The sequence below is a fragment of the Prionailurus viverrinus genome, chromosome C1 (assembly GCF_022837055.1).
Source record: "Prionailurus viverrinus isolate Anna chromosome C1, UM_Priviv_1.0, whole genome shotgun sequence".
In the NCBI taxonomy this organism is placed as follows: Eukaryota; Metazoa; Chordata; class Mammalia; order Carnivora; family Felidae; genus Prionailurus; species Prionailurus viverrinus.
Window position 1 is genome coordinate 33,010,748 of NC_062568.1, and position 19,365 is coordinate 33,030,112.

General features: G+C 39.9%; 1 protein-coding gene across 5 annotated transcripts in view; it reads left to right on the forward strand.

Annotated features, from left to right (window-relative positions):
* SF3B1 (splicing factor 3b subunit 1) overlaps positions 1–19,365 on the forward strand; it is a 60,308-nt gene that overhangs the window by 4,496 nt on the left and 36,447 nt on the right. For all 5 annotated transcript variants that reach the window (XR_007154603.1, XR_007154604.1, XM_047869661.1 and 2 more), the window contains exon 2: positions 15,126–15,303. Coding sequence is in view for 3 of the 5 variants with exons in the window: in XM_047869661.1 (XP_047725617.1) it covers positions 15,276–15,303 (28 nt within the window). In the remaining 2 variants the exon portion in view is untranslated. The remainder of the gene's footprint in view (positions 1–15,125; positions 15,304–19,365) is intronic.

Genomic DNA, 19,365 nt, shown 5'->3' on the forward strand with positions numbered 1-19,365 from the left:
GACATTCTGACCACATGTGTGAAATGTTGCCAACCAGATAAGCTCATTAGAGACTGTAGTATACCCAAATTCCAGACTCCACAAACCATATTGCTTTCACAGTTTGGGCACAGTGAGGCAGTCTTATCAATTCTGGGAATGGTGAAAGCTTACCTGAAATACAGGTTTTTAAATGCCTGCCAAAGGCCAACCTTGTAAGCAAGTTTTTCAAAGAATAGCAGGCAAGCCTGACTTTTCTGCATACTCCCCTCCTACTGAGGGAACAAGGAAAAATTCTGGGCTATCAGAACTTAGAAACTTAGTGAAAGGGTCCCACAATACTGGGACTCAGATCTCTGAGGGGAGACCAGTGCTTGCTCGGCTGATAATAGTGCCTAAGAAGCATAAAGGTGACATATCTCCTATTCCCAAACTCCATGGAGCTGGGACTCAGGTGTCCAAGGAGGAAGCATCGATTGATAATGGGGCATCTAATGGGATGCAATGAGGCCTTACTGAGAACATAGGAAACAGTTTAAAAATAAGTAACTTGCACACACTAGAAACCAGCATGGCCAACAAGTCAACACTTATCTTCTGACCTTGACTCAAAATGCTGCTTTGTAGGAACACCTGGATGGCTCAGTTGGTTAAGTGTCTGACTTCAGCTCAGGTCATGATCTCACAATTTGTGAGTTTAAGCCCTCCATCAGGCTCTGTTGCTGACAGCTCAGAACCTGGCTTCAGATTCTTTGTCTCCCTTCCTCTGCCTCTTCCCCACTCGTGCACGCTCTCTCGCTCTCTTTCTCTCCCTCACAAAAATAATAAACATTAAAAAAAAAGTTTTTAAAAGAATGCTGCTTTGGGGCGCCTGGGTTGCTCAGTTGGTTGAGCCTCCGACTTCGGCTCAGGTCATGATCTCACAGTCTGTGGATTCGAGTCCCGAGTCAGGCTCTGTGCTGACAGCTCAGAGCCCGGAGCCTGCTTCTAATCCTGCGTCTTCCTCTCTCTCTGCCCCTCCCCCACTCTCACTTTGTCTCACTCTGTCTCTCAAAAATAAATAAATGTAAAAAAAAATTTTTTTTAAAAGAATGCTGCTTTGTATTATATGACTTCTTGAAAGATGAAGCAGCCACTCTGTAATACCAAAATATTAGAACTGATTTTTAAAACAGCTCAATTAGAGTGAGTCAAAATTGGAAACTTGAGCAAGTTATTCAAACCAGAAATGTAAACAAGAGAAAAGAAGATAATTGAATACCCAGGAAGGGCCACAAAAAGTAACAATATAGTTTAGGGGCTCTTCTCAGCTTTCCAGATTCAGAGATTTTTAGGTTAGGGCACTCAGAATTTATCAAGAAAATGGATCATCCTAGTTATATGACCAGCCTCTTATCCAACCCTATAATTCTCCTTTTGCAACTCCCTGCCACACACTGTGGCATCTAGTCACAGAACTGCCTCTAGATTCTACAGACCCGGTGGTGTTTGTTGCCTATGCTGTCTTTTCCTGGAGACTCTTCCTTCCTATTCCCACTTCCATCTCCTCTACTCCCTTTCACCTGGTTAATTCTTTCTTCATCCTATGAAACTGATCCAGTGTCACCATATCCAGAAAGTCACACCCCAGGAATTATATATAGCTACATATAGCATGGTTTGATATTTCTGTACAGTTCTAAAATCCTACAAATATATTTATTCTAACCACTTTGTATTATAATTGTTCCTATGAGTCTTTCTCCCAGCCCTGGACTATAAAGCAGCTGAAATACTATGGTTTCTGTGGTATTTCTATAATATATGAAAACAATAGGCAAAATATACTAGGATTACCATTTTAAAAATCTGAGACATAGTTTCTATTCTCCTCTCTTCTCTTTTTGGTATTAAACATTATTTCTTTTTTTTTTGAAACATTATTTCTTTTTAAAAATATTTATTTTTGGGACAACGCAAGTGGGGAAGGGGCACAGAGAGGGGAACAGAGGATCGAAACCTTGTGCTGAAAGTCTGACAGCAGTGAGCATGACGTGGGGCTGCAACTCATAAAATGTGAGATCATGACCTGAGCCAAAGTTGGACACTCAACCAACTGAGCCATCAAGGTGCCCCTGAAACATTATTTCTTTAGTCAGTTTGCGTAGAATGTGGGTTTCAGATTTTTCAGCTCTTGTGTCCTCCACAAGTAGTATATTTTGTTGAGATTGCTCCTAAAGATGCTTTTGTTACATTAGCAAATTCTCTTGCCACCTGGGATGTGGTTGGTTTTGGCCAGGGCACCTTCCCTCACTTAAAGCCATCAGTTACTTTCTTAGTACTGTCACCTTATTTCATTTAAATTAAGCCTATTTCCCTCTTATATTTTTTTCCTTTTACCTTTGGGATTATTTTTCTTAACAAAAAAGAAAGAAACAAATGAATCAGGGAGTGCACTTTGTCTTCTGTTATATTGAGCCATCTACCTGAGGTAACAGAACTCATTTCATTATTCTTGCTCCAAACAAAGGCCTTTGTATTTTCTTTAACATTTTGCCAAAAGCCTCAGCTCATTGAGTGTTTAGCTTTCCTTACACTATTTTTATGTTTCTGCCACTTAAAAATTTCTTTTTTTTGTGTGTGGGGGGGTGTCTGGGTGGCTCAGTTGGTTAAGCTTCCGACTTTGGCTCAGGTCATGATCTCACTGTTTGTGAGTTACAGCCCCGTGTCAGGCTATGTGCTGACTGCTCAGAGCCTGTAGCCTGCTTCAGATTCTGTATCTGTCCCTGCTCTCTCTCTCGTCCCCTCCCCCTGCTCATGTTCTGTCTCTCTATCAAAAAATAAACATAAATTTTTTTTTAATTTCTTTTTCCCCCCACCCAAATGTGGGAAAACTTCCTGGGGATTGCAAAGCACAATAAAACAATTGTATGAAAAGAGAAAACAAAAATAACCAGTCAAAACAAAGTTATTGTAGCTGGAAGTACTTAAAATTGGTAATTTGTATTTTTTTTAAAGTTGCATAGCTTTAAAAAAAGTTGCAAGATGATTCATTACTGACAAACTGTTTAGCAGTTTCATTTAAGAGGAAACAATATATTTAATAAGTTGCAATTTAGTAGATAATCTTAGATTTAATTAATTATAATGTAATTATATCACTTGATTTACTCTTTGGACTGCATTGTGATATTGTTAAATATGTGATTTTAAAAATTAACGTTTTAGCTTTCTTATGTAGAAGTGTATTCCACTCATGGGGGAAAAAAAATAAAAACTTGCGATTATGGTCTACACTCAGAGAATGTGTTACTGCTTGGTTACATTTATTGGGTTCACATGTAAGACATTAAGGTATAAGAAGTAAATTATGTGGTCTTCAATTTAAGAAGAGGTGTGCAGAAACCTGATGTTGGGGAAATAAAACAGACTCTGAACTAAAAAACAAATCAAAACGTAAGAAGTTGCACAGCTTTAGGGAACTTAATAACAAATGAAATTTTAAATCAGTTAATATTGGCATCTGAATACAAAATTGTTTATCAATATTACCTTTGTAGATGACTATCAAGGGATGTGCAGAATTTTCTAAATCCCCATGTGTACTTTGTATACATATTACTCTGTTCTGTATGTTTGCCCATCTCTCTATTGCTGAATCTTAGAGACCTCAGATTTCCGGCTGAGTATGCCTTCATTTTTGTTTTTGTTTTTCTAGTAACGGATCTTCATATCCTTTCACTTTTTCAAGCATCTTCAAACGACAACAAAATCTATAAAAAAGAAATTTGATGTTTAATCTAAAGGTTGCCCAGGGCAAGATCTGTTTATCTCAAACCATTGGTGCAGCCTTTAAGATCTACAAACAAGACCCTTATGTATAGATAAGGCAATCACGCTATAATATCACCCTGCTGCAGTTCTTCAAGGCGTATTGCACATTGCTCAGCATCTTTACTCAGTACATTGTTAGAGTACCAGTTCGTTATAAAAGGATATGTCAGGAACAGCTGGATGGAAGAACTGCATAGGGCAAGGTATGTGGAAAGGGAATCAGGGTTTCCATGCTGAGTGTGCCACTCTCTCTAGTGGCCACGTGTTCACCAACCCAGAAGCTCCTGATTTATTTTTTTATGTAGGCCTCCTTTCATCTTTTCTCCTTTTTGTTAAAGTCTAACTTTACCAGGACTTGTTGTATTTATTCATATTAGCATCTTTATGCTTAAACTCTTTCCTTCTTTTTTGGAATAATCTGTGATTTTTATAGTTTGTGATTTTTGCCAACATTTACTTCTTACACAGTCTTCCCTTTAAGAATCTCTGGGTAGGGGTGCCTCGGTGGCTGAGTCGGTTGAGTGTCCCACTTCAGCTCAGGTCATGATCTCATTCATGGTTCATGAGTTTGAGCCCCACATCAGTTTACTGCTGTCATTGCAGAGCCTGCTTTGGATCCTCTGCCCCCCTCTCTCTCTGCTCCTCCTCCCGCCCAAACTTTCTCTCTCTCAAAAATGAATCAACATTTATATAGTCAAGTCCCTGTTAAAAAAACTAGTCCTCTGTCTTTGCTTGAGGAATATACAGAGACCTCTGACTTATAAGACAACAGGTACCCTGCTCAGGAACTTTCCTTACTTTCCATCCTGGATCCCAGACCAGTAGCTGCAGTTAAATCATACTCTACCTGGCCAAGAAAATTCTGGACCTGTTAAGGATGGAAAGGGACACCTCAAAGGAGCTAAATGACCAAGCCAATAGGTACCATCCGTAGCTGAAAGACGGCATAAGGAACTAAATTCTGAGTGTCCTAGATCAAGGGGCAGGGGTAGATAGCAGAACATTGGATAGCATGATATGAATCCCTGACATCCCATGATATGATACGCTGACAAGAATCTGGAAAGGCAGTGCTAACACTCTACTAGGATGGCTCTTAGAAACTCAGAGAAAGTAATGGCCCACATTAAGTGGCAGGAATGGCAGGACTACCGTGGGATATGGTGGATGAAGGGATGATCAAAAGACTCAAAGAAGTAGCTATGCTAGAGTAGATATTCAATGCTAAGGCCGGAAAACTCAGCAGTTATGTTCCATGGGAAGGCTCAGAGGATACTCTGTTTCCTAAAGTAATAAGGAATGTGACAGAGGCACCAGCATCACTGAATAAGACTGAGAGTAGGATGAAGTGAATGAGGTACTTGCCTCAGGTGCAAAATTTAAGAGAGTACCAAAAAGTCCAGTAACCAATATAAATAAATAATCCTCTAATACATTTTTAAAAATCAAAATGAACGCAGGGGCACCTGGGTGGCTCAGTTGGTTAAGCAATTGACTTAAGCTCAGGTCATGATCTCGTGGTTTTTGAGTTCAAGCCCTGCATTGGGCTTTGTGCTGTCAGCACAGAGCCTGCTTCAATCCTCTGTCCCCCTCCCTTTTTGCCCCTCCCCTGCTCATTCTCTCTGTCTCTCTCTCTGTCTCTCTCAAAAATATTTAAAATATATTATTAAATAATATAAAAATATTAAAATTAAAAAATATTAAAAATCAAAATGCAGAAAAATCCATATGAACAAGATACCAAATCTTAAAGACAGGATCAATATTTCTGATTTTCTCGTTTTCCCCAGACTCAATATGGCCCAGCAAAGCACTGTTAGTTATGGTGGATGTTCTTTACAGGCCTCTGGAGATAGTGGCAGATAAAGTTACAGAGCTGAGTTCCATGATAGCAATGGGGATGATAGGATCCCCAAATAGAGGCCACCTGGTGAGGTTTAACTATCAGAAGGAAGGTGGGCAGAATTATGATTAGCACAAGGTTAGAATGGCTGCCTGGAGGGTCCTGACCTGCAGAATGATATTTAGATGGTTGATTCAGTAGGATTTCCTTAGACGCAAATTGATGGGCAGTGTACAGAAGTATTGTTCAATTTATTACAACCAAGAGAAATCAAGGATGGATGTTTAGGAGGTTGAAGGCAGCTATTCCAGTTAGGAAAGAAAAAAAAAAAGTGGTCCTTTCCTTTAGTTTTCAGACCTGAGCTAGTTTTTAAACTTAGAACGGTTTGATTTCAGACCATGTGATTGAAAGTGAAACTAGGTCCTCAGGAAGGACCATGTAACACCATAGCATGTGTTAATGAATCCCCTAGTACTTCTCCAAAGGTACCTATCATTTGCTCTCAAAACTATACATTGGGAAAAGTGGAATAACCAAATATTTTGAAAGCTGTAGGCAAAATGTCCAAGTTGACATTGATACCCAAAGTGTCATAGTGGCCTCTCTTAGAATGGTGGTATATAGGGTCATAAATGTCCTGGCCCAGGTCTGGCTCACAGTGCCAAGTGTCATTTCCCAAGTTGCCAAAAGTATAATTGTGATGAGCATAATTAGAAGTTGGCCAAACTCTCATATAGGTTCCAGAGCCTATGGGATAAGAACATAGCAGGGAAGGATACTGAATAGCTCCCCCACAGCCTGCCAAGATAGGAAATAAAAAACAATATTGTATCCTAGGAAATATGGCAGAGATTCGTGCCTTAAAGACCTAAAGCATGCAAGGATGGTGGTCCACATTATATTACAGTGACGTCAGACCCTTACAAAGGCTACACAGATCCTGAGGATGACAGTGAATTATCACATTCAACCAGGTAGTAGCCTCAATTGCAGTTGCTGTGCCAGATGTGGTTTCTAGAGCGGATTAAGAGATTAACATGACCTCAAGTACATGGTAGGCAAGTATTGATCTGATGAAAGAGTTGTTTTCCATCCTTAACAGTAAGGAGTATTTAAACAGTGTGCATTCTCTTGGGGTAGACAACAGTATACATTTTATTTATTTTTTTATTTTTATTTTTTTTTTCAACGTTTATTTAATTTTGGGACAGAGAGAGACAGAGCATGAACGGGGGAGGGGCAGAGAGAGAGGGAGACACAGAATCGGAAACAGGCTCCAGGCTCTGAGCCATCAGCCCAGAGCCTGATGCGGGGCTCGAACTCACGGACCTGCGAGATCGTGACCTGGCTGAAGTCGGACGCTTAACTGACTGCACCACCCAGGCGCCCCAACAGTATACATTTTAAATTTTATCCCTGAATTATGTTAACTCCCCCCTAATGCAGTCTGTCATAAGAACTATCATAATACAGTCTTAAGCAACATGGACATCTGGACATACAGTGAAACATTGGCCCACTATATTGATGGCATTATGTTAATCCTGTTAATAAGACTAGATGACCAGGAAGTGGTAAATACTTGGAGGCCTTGAAAGACATATATGCTCCAGAAGGTGGAAGATAAACCCAAAAAAAGGAAAGGGTCTGCTCCATTGGTGGTATTTTTAGGGCAGGATTTCTCAACTGTGGCACAACTGACATCCTAGGCCAGAAAATTTCTAGTTTCGGGGAGCATCTTGTGCAACATAGGATGTTGAGCAGTATCCCTGACCTCTAGATGCCAGTAATCTCTCCCTTTAAGTTGCTCTAGGTGTTACAGTCCAATTCAGGGAGATAGACACAGAAACAACGATAACACAAAGTAATTACTTAGAGATGTCTGTGGTATTTCAGGAATACGGCACAGAAATATCAAAGCATACAATCTATATCTCAATCCTAGGGTGAGGTTCCTGGCTGGGGTGGCACTGGGCCAGTCTTACCGGATGAGGACTTACCATGTGACAGAGAGTAGAGGATATGGGGGTGGAAATAGGAAGGAGGATCCTCTAGGAAGAGGATAGAGTTGTGACAACCAAAATGTCTCTAGACATTGCCAAGTATCCCTGGAAGACAAAATCACTCCTATCTGAGAACCACTGTTTTAGGTACATAGTGGCCTGGGGCATGCCTGGACATCCCCTCCAAAGTAAAGGACAACTATTGCATCTTGTACCTCCTACCACTAAGAAGGAAGCACTATGCTTAATAAGTCTCTTTGAGTTCTGGGTGGCATCAAAAACTGTGGGCTTTGTACTGTAGCTATTGTTATTATTGCTGTTGCCAACTTATTGACTCTGGTACCTGCTGACTATACAACACCTGTCATTGACCCAAGGGCCATAGTCTGCCCAAAATTCCTAACCCTCCTTCACAAATCCTATATCTCTGGTCCTCATATACCACCTTCCTCTCCTCCTACCAATTTCTTAGTTTAGTTAGCGACAACAGTCATCCTAAGGCGAATCATTAGTGACAATGTTTTCTGCTCTTATGTACATCTATCATGAAGAATCCAGTAGCAAAAACTATGTGGCTGCTGTCTCTGTATTAGCTAACAGAGGCAGTATAGAGCAGGAAAGTTTGGAAGATATTTTCATTCAACATTCATTCATTCAACAATGTAATACTGCCAGGCATCTGTGGTACCATCTCATCTCATGCCATTCTTTACTCCCTCCCCCTTACTTCACTCTGGACACAAACCCCAAGCTCATTCCGACCTTGGCATATTTGCACTTACTATGTCTGGAATACTCTTCTCCCCAATCCTCATTCCATTATTTCATTTAAATATCTATTCAAATGTCATCCTCTCAGAGATCTTGCCTTTTCTGTTCATCCTATTCTTCCTTAAAAACATTTTTTTGTTGTTGTTATTAAGTAATCTCTGTGCCCAGTGTGGGGCTCAAACTTATGACCCTGAGATCAAGAGTAGCATGTTCCACTGACTGAGCCAGCTAGGTGCCCCCATCCTATCCTCCATCCTGCCCACTCTCCCTTAATACTGCTTTTTCTTCATAGTGTTTGGCAGTACCTGAAATTATACAAACACACACACACACACACACACACACACACACACACACACACACACACAGTTTTTAATCTCTGTCCCTCAAATAATGTAAGCTCCATGAGGACAGTGTCTTGTTCAACATTGTATTCCCAGCATCTAAAATAATCTCTGGTAATTATATTACTGGGTATTTACCCAAAGAATATGAAAACACCAATTCTAAAAGATATATGCATCCCTATGTTCATTGCAGCATTATTTACAATAGCCAAGATATGGAAGCAACCCAAATGTCCATCCCTTATCAATAGATGAATGGATAAAGAAGATATGGTGCATATATACAATGGAATATTACTGAGCCATAAAAAGAATGAAATATTGCCATTTTCAACATGGATAGATGTAAAGGGTATAATGCTAAATGAAATAAATAAGAGAAAGACAAATACCATATGAGCTCATTCATATATGTAATTTAAGAAACCAACAAAGAAAAAAGAGACAAAAAAACAGACTCTTAAATATAGACAACAAACTGGCTACCAGAGGGAAGGTGGGTGGGTGATGGGTGAAATAGGTGAAGGGGATTAAGAGTACAGTTATGGTGATGAGCTCTGAGTAATGTATAGATTGTTGAATCACTGTATTGTGCACCTAAGACTAATATAACACTGTATGTTAATTATACTGGAATAAAAAAAAAGGAACAAGTGATAGCTACACACAAGTTATAGAAGACTATAACTAGGATGATTCCATTTACATAAAAGTTAAAAAAAAAACAAGTATACTTGATTACATACATATGTAGTAAAAGTATAAAGAAGTACAAGGGAATAACTAACACAAAATTCAAAACATGGATTTTCAAGTATGACTGGTGGAGCTATAATTGATGCAAGGAACACTGGAGTCAACACACAAGAGACTGACAATATTCTTGAGTAATAGCAGCTGCATGGGAAATTGTACATACTCTTTGTGGATACAATGTGCTCCGTAATTAAAAATGAAATGAAATGAAATGAAAATAAAATGAAATAAAATAATGGCTGGTATAGACTAGGTCCTCATTAAATATTTATTGATAGGTCCTCAATAAATATTTTTTGAACGAATGAATGGTAAAATTTACCTTAGGCATTTATATCAATCAGGTTTTAACTGGAGAGACACCAGTAGGGGATACATATTAAGAGATTTACTGCAGGGAATTGGGTTTATGCAATTGTGGACACTGGCTAAGCAAGTCCAAAATCTGAAGGCAGACCATCAGTAAGGGCAGTCTGGAACTTTCTAGCAGAGGCTGAAGTTGCTATCCACAGGTAGATTTTCTTCTGCATCAGGGAAACCTAAGCTCTGCTGTTAAGGCCTTTCAACTGATTGAATTAGATCTACCCAGCTTATCTAAGACAGTCTCCTTAAAGTCAATTATTGTGGACTTTCAGCATATCTATAAAAGCTTTCATAGCAAATAAATTGGTATTTATTTGAATAATTAGGGACTGTAGCTTAGCAAAATTCACATATTAGAAGACATCACAGCATTCCAGGCACCTAATGCTTCTGTGCCACAATCCCTTAGCTGTTTGGGACACCTCCTCAGACTTGATTTATATGTGCTGTAACTAGATATTTCAGCATTATGAATCAAAAAGAGCTCTCAGTTGACCTTTAACTAGAAAAATAAACTAATTAATGAATTCACACTAAAAATACTACTCTTCTATTCTAGTGAGCCTGGAAGGTAGAGAAATCTACCCTAGTTCAAGAAAATCAGTATTATTTAAAGAATGGGCCTTTAGAAGGTTGGAGCTGGAGATAGTTCTGGATGTAGGGTAGCTGTGGGGACTTGAGCAGCAGGAGTTTATGATCCCTCAGTCTTATGTCATTCAGGTGACATTTTCCTTTGATTCTTTCTGTTTCAATAGCAACCAGCAAGTTCCTTTCATACTTCCAGTTCAAATTTCCAAGAGAAGGAATCTTGGCCTAGCCAGTAACTTCTTTTTCTGTGGGTAGAATGTCCTGTATTCTAGGCCAGGTTCTAGGTAGCTGGCCAGGTACCTATCTCTTCCAGGAGAACAAGCCAGTGCTGTTTCCCTGAGCAGAGAATTTGGTCAGTTAAGTTGAAGCTAGACATGACAGGCACATTGACAGACATATTTAGAACATCGTCTCAAGGTTATCTTTTTTTTAACTGAGTAATGCGTTAAAATTTCAGAAATAAGACTCGGTAGTTTTGGGATTTTAGGCATAACTGAAAGGGAGATAGAAGTTTTTGGATTTTTGGCTTGGAGTAGGTAGAGTCTGATATTCCTTTGATATAGGAGACTTCTAGGAAACACTGCACATCAAGATTGTGGGCCATTTATCCATGAAAGTCCTTCTTTTACCTCAGAAAAAATGGGCTGGATCAACTGTCAGTGGTTTTCCTATAGCATAGAACTTCAAGGCCTTTACAGTTTTATCCCAAAGGTAATTTGAGAAAATTACATCTAGCATTTAACATTCTGCAAAACTGTTACATCTTGTTTTTTGTCCAGAGAAAATATGTATGCTTGTTGCTTTGCGGTATTTTTTTTGAGACTCAGAAAAGCCAGCCTCCAAGTGCTCCTGATAAGAAAAGGAATGAGGGTGCATGGCTGGCTCAATCAGTAAAGCATGCAACTCTTGATCTCAGGGTCTTAAGTTCAAGCCCCACATTGGGTATAGAGCTTACCTGAAAAGAAAAGGAATAGGGGCACCTGGATGGCTCGGTTGGTTGACTGACTTTGGCTCAGGTCATGATCTCACAGTTGTGGGTTCGAGCCCCATGTTCAGCTTTGTGCTGACAGCGAGGAGCCTGCTTTGGATTCTGTCTCCCTCTCCCTCTTTCCCCTACCCCATATGTATGTGCATGCGTGTGTGCTCTCTCTCTCAAAAATAAACATTAAAATTTTGTTTAAATACTTAGAAAAGGAATCGATTTTCCTTTTAATTGGATGTCATCACTGTCAGTTGTTTAGATCATAAAAGCTAGATCCCTTTTCTAACTTTTGGAAAAAAAACTTCACCAGAAAAGGGCAGGAAATGTATTTTAAGTGATATCTGAGTATTATGTATTAATATTGAAAACGGAAAGTAAAAAGTACTTATTGAAAAATCTCTGTTACTTATTGTCTGAATGTCCAAGTCATTGTTTTATTAAAGAGTAATTAATCCTTAGAAGAAGACTAAAAGAAGGGAATCTCCCTTGATACTTTGGCAAATTTTCTCATGTCTCACTATCCTATATATGCCTTTGCCCTACAAAAGTAACTGAATACTGGGGCGCTTGGGTGGCTCAGTCAGTTGAGCATCCAACTTAGGCTCAGGTCATGATCTCACGGTCTGTGAGTTCGAGCCCCGCATCGGGTTCTGTGCTGACAGCTCAGAGCCTGGAGACTGCTTTGGATTCTGTCTCCCTCTCTCTCTGCCCCTCCCCCACTCATGCTCTGTCTGTCTCAGAGATAATAAACATTAAAAAAAAATTTTTTTTTAAAGTAACCGAATACCTAGGAACCTAGAGAAATACGCATATAATGCAAACTGGCCAGCAGGTGCAGCTCCTATCTTGGAAAGACAAAGGACATGTGATACCTACTTTGCAGATGCTTTTCATTTCTTTAACACATTTCTTGTGTGTGTTTATAAAAAGAATATGTGTTTTTGGCAGAATATCTGGAAAATACTAAAAACTTTTTATAATTCATAATTTCATCATTCATAAACATCCACTATTAACACTATAGTGAATTTCCTTTGCATATATTTTTATGGGACAGTAATTTCCTTGTGTATACATATTCATCTTTTTTTATAAAGTAGAGCCAAGAAATGCAATGTTTTTGTGATTCTTTTTGTCAACACGGATGTTTTTTAGATTGTTGATTCTTGATGGATAATAACACCCTTCTGTAACTCCTTATTTCACATTCTTTTTGCCTTTCATTATTATTTTTGCTTTTCATTATTTCATTATTCATTATTTGAGAGAGACAGAGCATGAGCGGGAGAGGGGCAGAGAGAGAGAGGGAGACAGAATCTGAAGCAGACTCCAGGCTCTGAGCTATCAGCACAGAGCCCCATGCAGGGCTCTAACTCACGAACCACAAGATCACGACCTAAGCTGAAGTGGGATGCTTAACTGACTGAGCCATCCAGGCACCCCTCCTTTAATTATTTTAAAACATGTTATTTTGTATATATAAAAGTATAATCTATGTTTAGGTTATAAACCATGTAAGTAATATCTGTGGGCCCTCTACCAATCCAAGAACTAGAGTTTATTAATAATTTGTATAATAATCTACATGTTTTCTCTCATCCCCTTCTTCACCCAACTATAACCTAAATTAAAACAATTAAAACTTGAAAATTTCATCTCATCAGATTGATTTTTTTCACTGATTTGTTACTGAAGTTTCTACTAAGTATTTGTGTTGTGAGTCTTATCACACAGCCAGGTAAACTGTTTTCTTTGTGAAGGCTCTAACCTTAATCCTTACCTGTTTTCTTAGGCTGCTTCCTGTACCAACTTCCCTTCTAAGTTATGTTCTTTTCATTTCTAAAGTCCAAGGTTTGCATTGACACTTCAAAGTTATGCTAGTGTAATGATGCATAGAAAAAGACAGCCATAGGGGTGGCTGGGTGGCTCAGTCGGTTAAGCGTCCGACTTTGGCTCAGGCCGTGATCTCACCGTTTGTGGGTTTGAGCCCTGCATCGGACTCTGTGCTGACAGCTTGGAGCCTGGAGCCTGCTTCGGATTCTGTGTCTCCTTCTCTCTCTGCCCCTCCCCAACTTGTGCTCTGTCTCTATCAAAAATGAATAAACGTAAAAAAAAAAAATTAAAAAAAAAAAAAGAAAAAGACAGCCATAAAATTAACAACTCAGGCAACAACAGATGTTGGTGAGGATGTGGAGAAAGGGGAACCCTCTTACATTGTTCATGGGAATGCAAACTGGTACAGCCACTCTGGAAAACAGTATGGAAGTTCCTCAAAAAATTAAAAATAGAACTACCCTTTGACCAGCAATTGCACTACTAGGTGTTTTTCCAAAGGATATAGGAGTGCTGATTTGAAGGGGCACATGCCCCCCAATGTTTATAGCAGCACTATCGACAATAGCCAAAGTATGGGAAAAGTCCAAATAGCCATTGACTGATGAATGAATAAAGAAGATATGGGACACACACACACACACACACACACACACACACATACACACACACACACACACTGGAATATTACTCCGCAATCAAAAAGAAGTCTTGCCATTTGCAACAATGTGGATGGAACTAGAGTGTATTATGCTAAGCGAAATAAGTCAGAGAAAGACAAATACATCATTTCATTAAACATATGTGAAATTTAAGATACAAAACAGAAGAACATAAGGGAATCAAAAATAATATAAAAAGAGGTCAACAAACTGTAAGAGACTCTTAAACACAGAGAACAAACTGAGGGTTGCTGGCAGGGTGTTGGGTGGGGGGATGGGCTAAAGGGATGAGGGGCATTAAAGAGGACACTTGTTGGGATGAGCACTGGGTGTTATATGTGATGAATTACTAAATTCTGTTCCTGAAATTATTATTATACTATATGTTAACTAACTTGGATTTAAATTAAGATAATCACCCTTTACACAAAGAGTGAAAAACCAATATAATACCAACAATAGAACCTTTATGAGCTGTCAAAAAAAGAAAAAGAAAAAGCCATATTCTGATCTTTTAAAAGTTCCTGATTTCAGAATGACATTTAGGATTAAGAGAGGCATTTCATCAGTGTTAATGCTGATGATCAGTGGTTTTCTAAGGACCTATAAAGTTAAAAGGCTTTTAGGGTGGCAAAGTTCCTGCTGTGTAATTTAGCAACTGTATGACCTTGCACAATTTATATATACCCCCGCCCTAGTTTTTCTCTTATTTCTTAAATGGGATTAGCAACAACTTGTCTACTTTACTAGGTTGTTTGTAAGGTAAACAGTGCTTGGAAATACAATGTTGTAAATGAAACTCCTACCCAGATGGTAATTTTTTTTTTTTGAAGGAAAATCTTGAATTTCAGCACGTAGGATGTGACTGCTTATAGGACTGTTTCTACAGCTAACCACTGCAACAGCTGAGACAGATGCTAAGGAAAGCTTTTGTCTTGCACCAAGACACCTTCCGGTCTATTTGGAGAAAATAAATTGGAGGTCTGAGGTTTCTCCCAGCCATGAAATCCGTAGTGTTTCTTACAGTACACTGTTCTCGCGTAATCCACCTTCCTCCAGGGCAAACTTACTCCCTTAAAGACATTGTGGGCCGCCAGGCCATTTTCTCGGTCACCACGAAAACCGCCTCCGGCCCAACATTAGCTCCTCCCCCACCCCCACAATGCATCTCTCTGTTCTTTCTAGGTGGCTACTCTGTCACGTGTCACCCAACGGAGCGCGCTCCCGCTTGGCGCATGCGCAGAGAGTATCTCCCAGCTATTTTTCTCCGTGGCAGCGGCAGCGAGCGGAAGTTCTTGGGAGCGCCAGTTCCGTCTGTGTGTTCGAGTGGACAAAATGGCGAAGATCGCCAAGACTCACGAAGGTAAGCCGTCTTTCCCTAGTTATGTGTCTTTTCTGCTGCCTAGCCAGCCAAGAGTCAGTTTTCCTAGGCTTTGTCTCGTCGTGTGGTTTCTTTTGTAGGGTGCCGAGCCCGCGCTTGGGGGCCCTGGTCGTCTTCTTCGCACAAGCGGCGCAGGCCACTGCCCCACGTAATGGCGTCCTACTTAAACACAGCCGGCAGGCGCTTTGTTCCGTGTTTGGGTCTTGTTCCTTCAGAGTTGCTTCGCTTTTCTGACCAGCAGGCTGCATTTAAACGGATCGCTAAGGAGTAGTCCAGGGCAAGGGATCGGGGAAACGGGCGTGAAAGCAAAAAGTCTCCCTCGCCTCTCAGAACTATTGGCCGTTTGTGCAAATGAGTCTGGAGAGCACTGAAATACGGCAGCCGCTTTTTGGGCAGCCCCCCAAATCGAATTTAACCTAACAATTACTCTTAACTTTGGCTAATTTGTGTGTCTTCAGGCGTCAAATATACTTTGGGTTTTTTGTACCAAGTGATTTGGGAATATTTGTGGTATATTGGTCTTTTTCTTTGGAGACTGGATTATTGGTGGAAGCGGGAAAGGCACATTTATATTAATGGCCAAAGCTTTCGAGGTAGGTGATCATTTTATGATAGATGGAGAATATAAAGCTAGGAAAATGTTGAGAATAGGCTGGAGTCCTTTAGGGAATATCCAGAAATGGCAGGTAATAGGGTCACTTCAGAAAAGATGAGGCGTGGGAATTTGGGACTGCATTCCTTGGTTTCTAACGTGAAATCTGAAGTGTTTATCAAACACGAGGCTTCCAAGAGAATCGGTTATTTCACTCGTCGTTTCCAAGTGCCTGGCTCAGTATAGTGGAGTAACCAAGACTAAGGCCGTCAAAAGTTTTACAGTCTAGTAGGGAAACAGATGTGTGTACGTTTTCATCCTTTTATTGAATGCTTAAATAGAAATACAAGCAACGTGTTCTGGGATCCTGGGTAACGGAGTGATTAATTTATGCTTAGGACTGTTTCATGGAGGAGGTGACGTGTCCCTGGTGTAAAAAAGTGCGTTTTAAATTAGGGGAGGACATTTGAGTCTGAGAGACATCTTGTAAGGAGGCAGGGAGTCATGAAAGTTTGTGTGAGTAGTGGACTGTGGCAGGGAAAGAGAGTTCAAGGAGGGAAAAATGTCCATGGATCTGGAAAGGTTGGTTGGGACCAGAACGTGAATGACATCAAATAGTTGTTACCCACCAGAACCGAAGTCCAGCTTTCTGCAACTTCTAAAACATGCTAATCAATTGGCAATGACTTTAAATATTCCTCTTATTGATGGTAGGTATTTAGGATTTATACACTGTTTTAACTCAGAAGTGTTTTTAGGCACTTTTTCTTTAAACTAACTCAGACATACTTTTTGCAAAATAATTAGAAAATGTAAAGATGGTGCTATTCTTGTTCCTTCAGGAGTAGGTTGTTCATTTGGGGCATTTTGTGGCTTTGTTTTTTGGTATCCTTATCATAAGATACTTTTAGACAGGAAAATGAAAATTCTGATCAGTTTTTCTGCATTGTTTGAAACCCAGTTAAAAGCTTTGATCTGGGGCGCCTGGGTGGCGCAGTTGGTTGGGCGTCCGACTTCAGCCAGGTCACGATCTCGCGGTCCGTGAGTTCGAGCCCTGCGTCAGGCTCTGGGCTGATGGCTCGGAGCCTGGAGCCTGGAGCCTGTTTCCGATTCTGTGTCTCCCTCTCTCTCTGCCCCTCCGCCGTTCATGCTCTGTCTCTCTCTGTCCCAAAAATAAATAAACGTTGAAAAAAAAAAAATTAAAAAAAAAAAAAAGCTTTGATCTGCAGAGAATTGAAATTCATTGGCCAAATTTTTGTCATTTTATTTGGGACTGTACTGTGAATATGAAATAACTGATGCTGTAAAGAAAGTATAGGAGTGTTCAGGTAACATGAGAGCACTGTGTACAAGACATTTTCCATCACTGTATGACACTGAAGATGATAAATGTTTACTGGAAATACAATATTTACATAGTTTCTTACTCCCTTATGACATTTACCTTGACAACCGTAGTTCTTTATCGTGCATCTCTTTTCCCTTGATAAGTCATCTCTGATAATCTGGAGCAGAATTCTTGGTGGGGCTTTTGTTTTTGTTTTCATTTTGATGCTACTGTAGCACTTTATAAATATTAGAATATTGGGTTAAGATTTTTTTCTTCTGCTTTGAGATTGTTGTGTATAGGAAATGTACCTTCGTATCCCCGTATCTAGTGCCTAATGGGTACTGAATATTAACATTTATTGAGAGATTATGCTGGAAATATTAAAAGTTTCACAGAATGCGGTTACTTAAACTGACCTTTGAGTAGGTTTGGATGCATCTGTTTGGCTGAGGTAGGTGGGAAGACTTAGTAACATATTAGAAATTTTCTGGGCTGAAAGGAAAAAATGTCAGGTAAGCATCAAATTCAAGAAGGCTTTAAACACTGATCTAGGTTTGACGTGGCTTTCCAGTGACTACAGTAGTGCCTCCTCCTTCTCCCAGGTAACAAGTTACTTATGCACTTCAGGAAAGTCATTGGTTGCAGTGTGAGGAATGACAGTAAGAGCAACAATTCTTAGGCTAGTGAAGTAGTTGTCTGAAGAACTTGACTTTGAGCCTGAGTGGGGTAACTTTTAAAAATGTGCAGAGTACTTGTTTTAGAATTGTCCATCATCATGTTGCTTTTTTAAATACATGCTCTAATCTTTTTATCCCTGAATGTTGCTGGTAAAAACCTTACTTTGTTGTACTTTATAATTTATTTATTGTTTATTAAAAAAGATTTTTTTAATGTTTATTTTTGAGAGAGGCCGAGTGTGAGCAGGGGAGGGGCAGAGATGGAGACACAGAATTTGAAGCAGGCTCCAGGCTCTGAGTGGTCAGCAAAGAGCCCAACGCAGGGCTCGAATCTATGAACTGTGAGATCATGACCGGAACCGAAGTGGGACTCTTAACTGACTGAGCCACCCAGGTGCCCCTGTAATTTATTTTTAAAGTAATGGCTGCATCAGTTTTTTTACTTGAATTTGGTGAGTTAAATAAAATTGTATTCTTTTTTCTTTTTAAAGTTTATTTTGAGGGGCGCTTGGGTGGCTCAGTCGGTTAAGCGGCCGACTTCGGCTCAGGTCATGATCTCGCAGTCCGTGAGTTCAAGCCCCACGTTGGGCTCTGTGCTGACAGCTCAGAGCCTGGAGCCTGTTTCACATTCTGTGTCTCCCTCTCTCTGACCCTCCCCTGTTCATGCTCTGTCTCTCCCTGTCTCAAAAATAAATAAAATGTTAAAAAAAATTTTTTAAAAAAAGTTTATTTTGAGAGATAGCTTGATCAGGGGAGGGACAGAGAGAGACTCTCAAGCAGGCTCCCGTACTGCTTGCGCAGAGCCCAGCATTGGGCTTGAACTCATGAACCACAAAATCATTACCTGAACTGAAATCAAGCGGTGGACGCTTAACCGACTGAGCCACCCGGGCCACCCGGGCTCAGTGGTACTGTATTCGAGCTGAAGTAGGTTCTTTCCTGTGTGGTTCTTTTCACACAGCTATTAGCTCCCATCATTGAGCCAAACTGGTAACTTTTTTTTTTTCTTGCTGTGGTATTCCTTTTGAATATTTCTACTAGGGTCAGCCCTTAACATCCTTTTTAAGCAACCTGATTGTTTTTTATCCTGGTGGCTTGCATTTTCTATAAAAAGAGCTGGACTTGTTCAAATCAATAAAATCTTTTGGACCTTCCTGCATGTTGTGTCAAGGGTATACAGTTAGTTAATGTGCATAATGTTGCTATCCAGCAGTTCCTATATTAACTTTGGCAAACAAACACAATCTGTTCTCTCAGGGGAAAGTAGATTATTCTAAAATCTCACATATTGGCTTGTTTTGTCACTGTCCCTTAAGTGGACTTTTGGGGGACATCTCAGAGGTGAGTTTTTCCCCCCTAAATTTTTGTATTCAGAATGTCCAGAATGGTCATCTTACTTTTCATTTACTGAGATTTTTATTTTTCTGTGTTCAGAATAGTTTTGG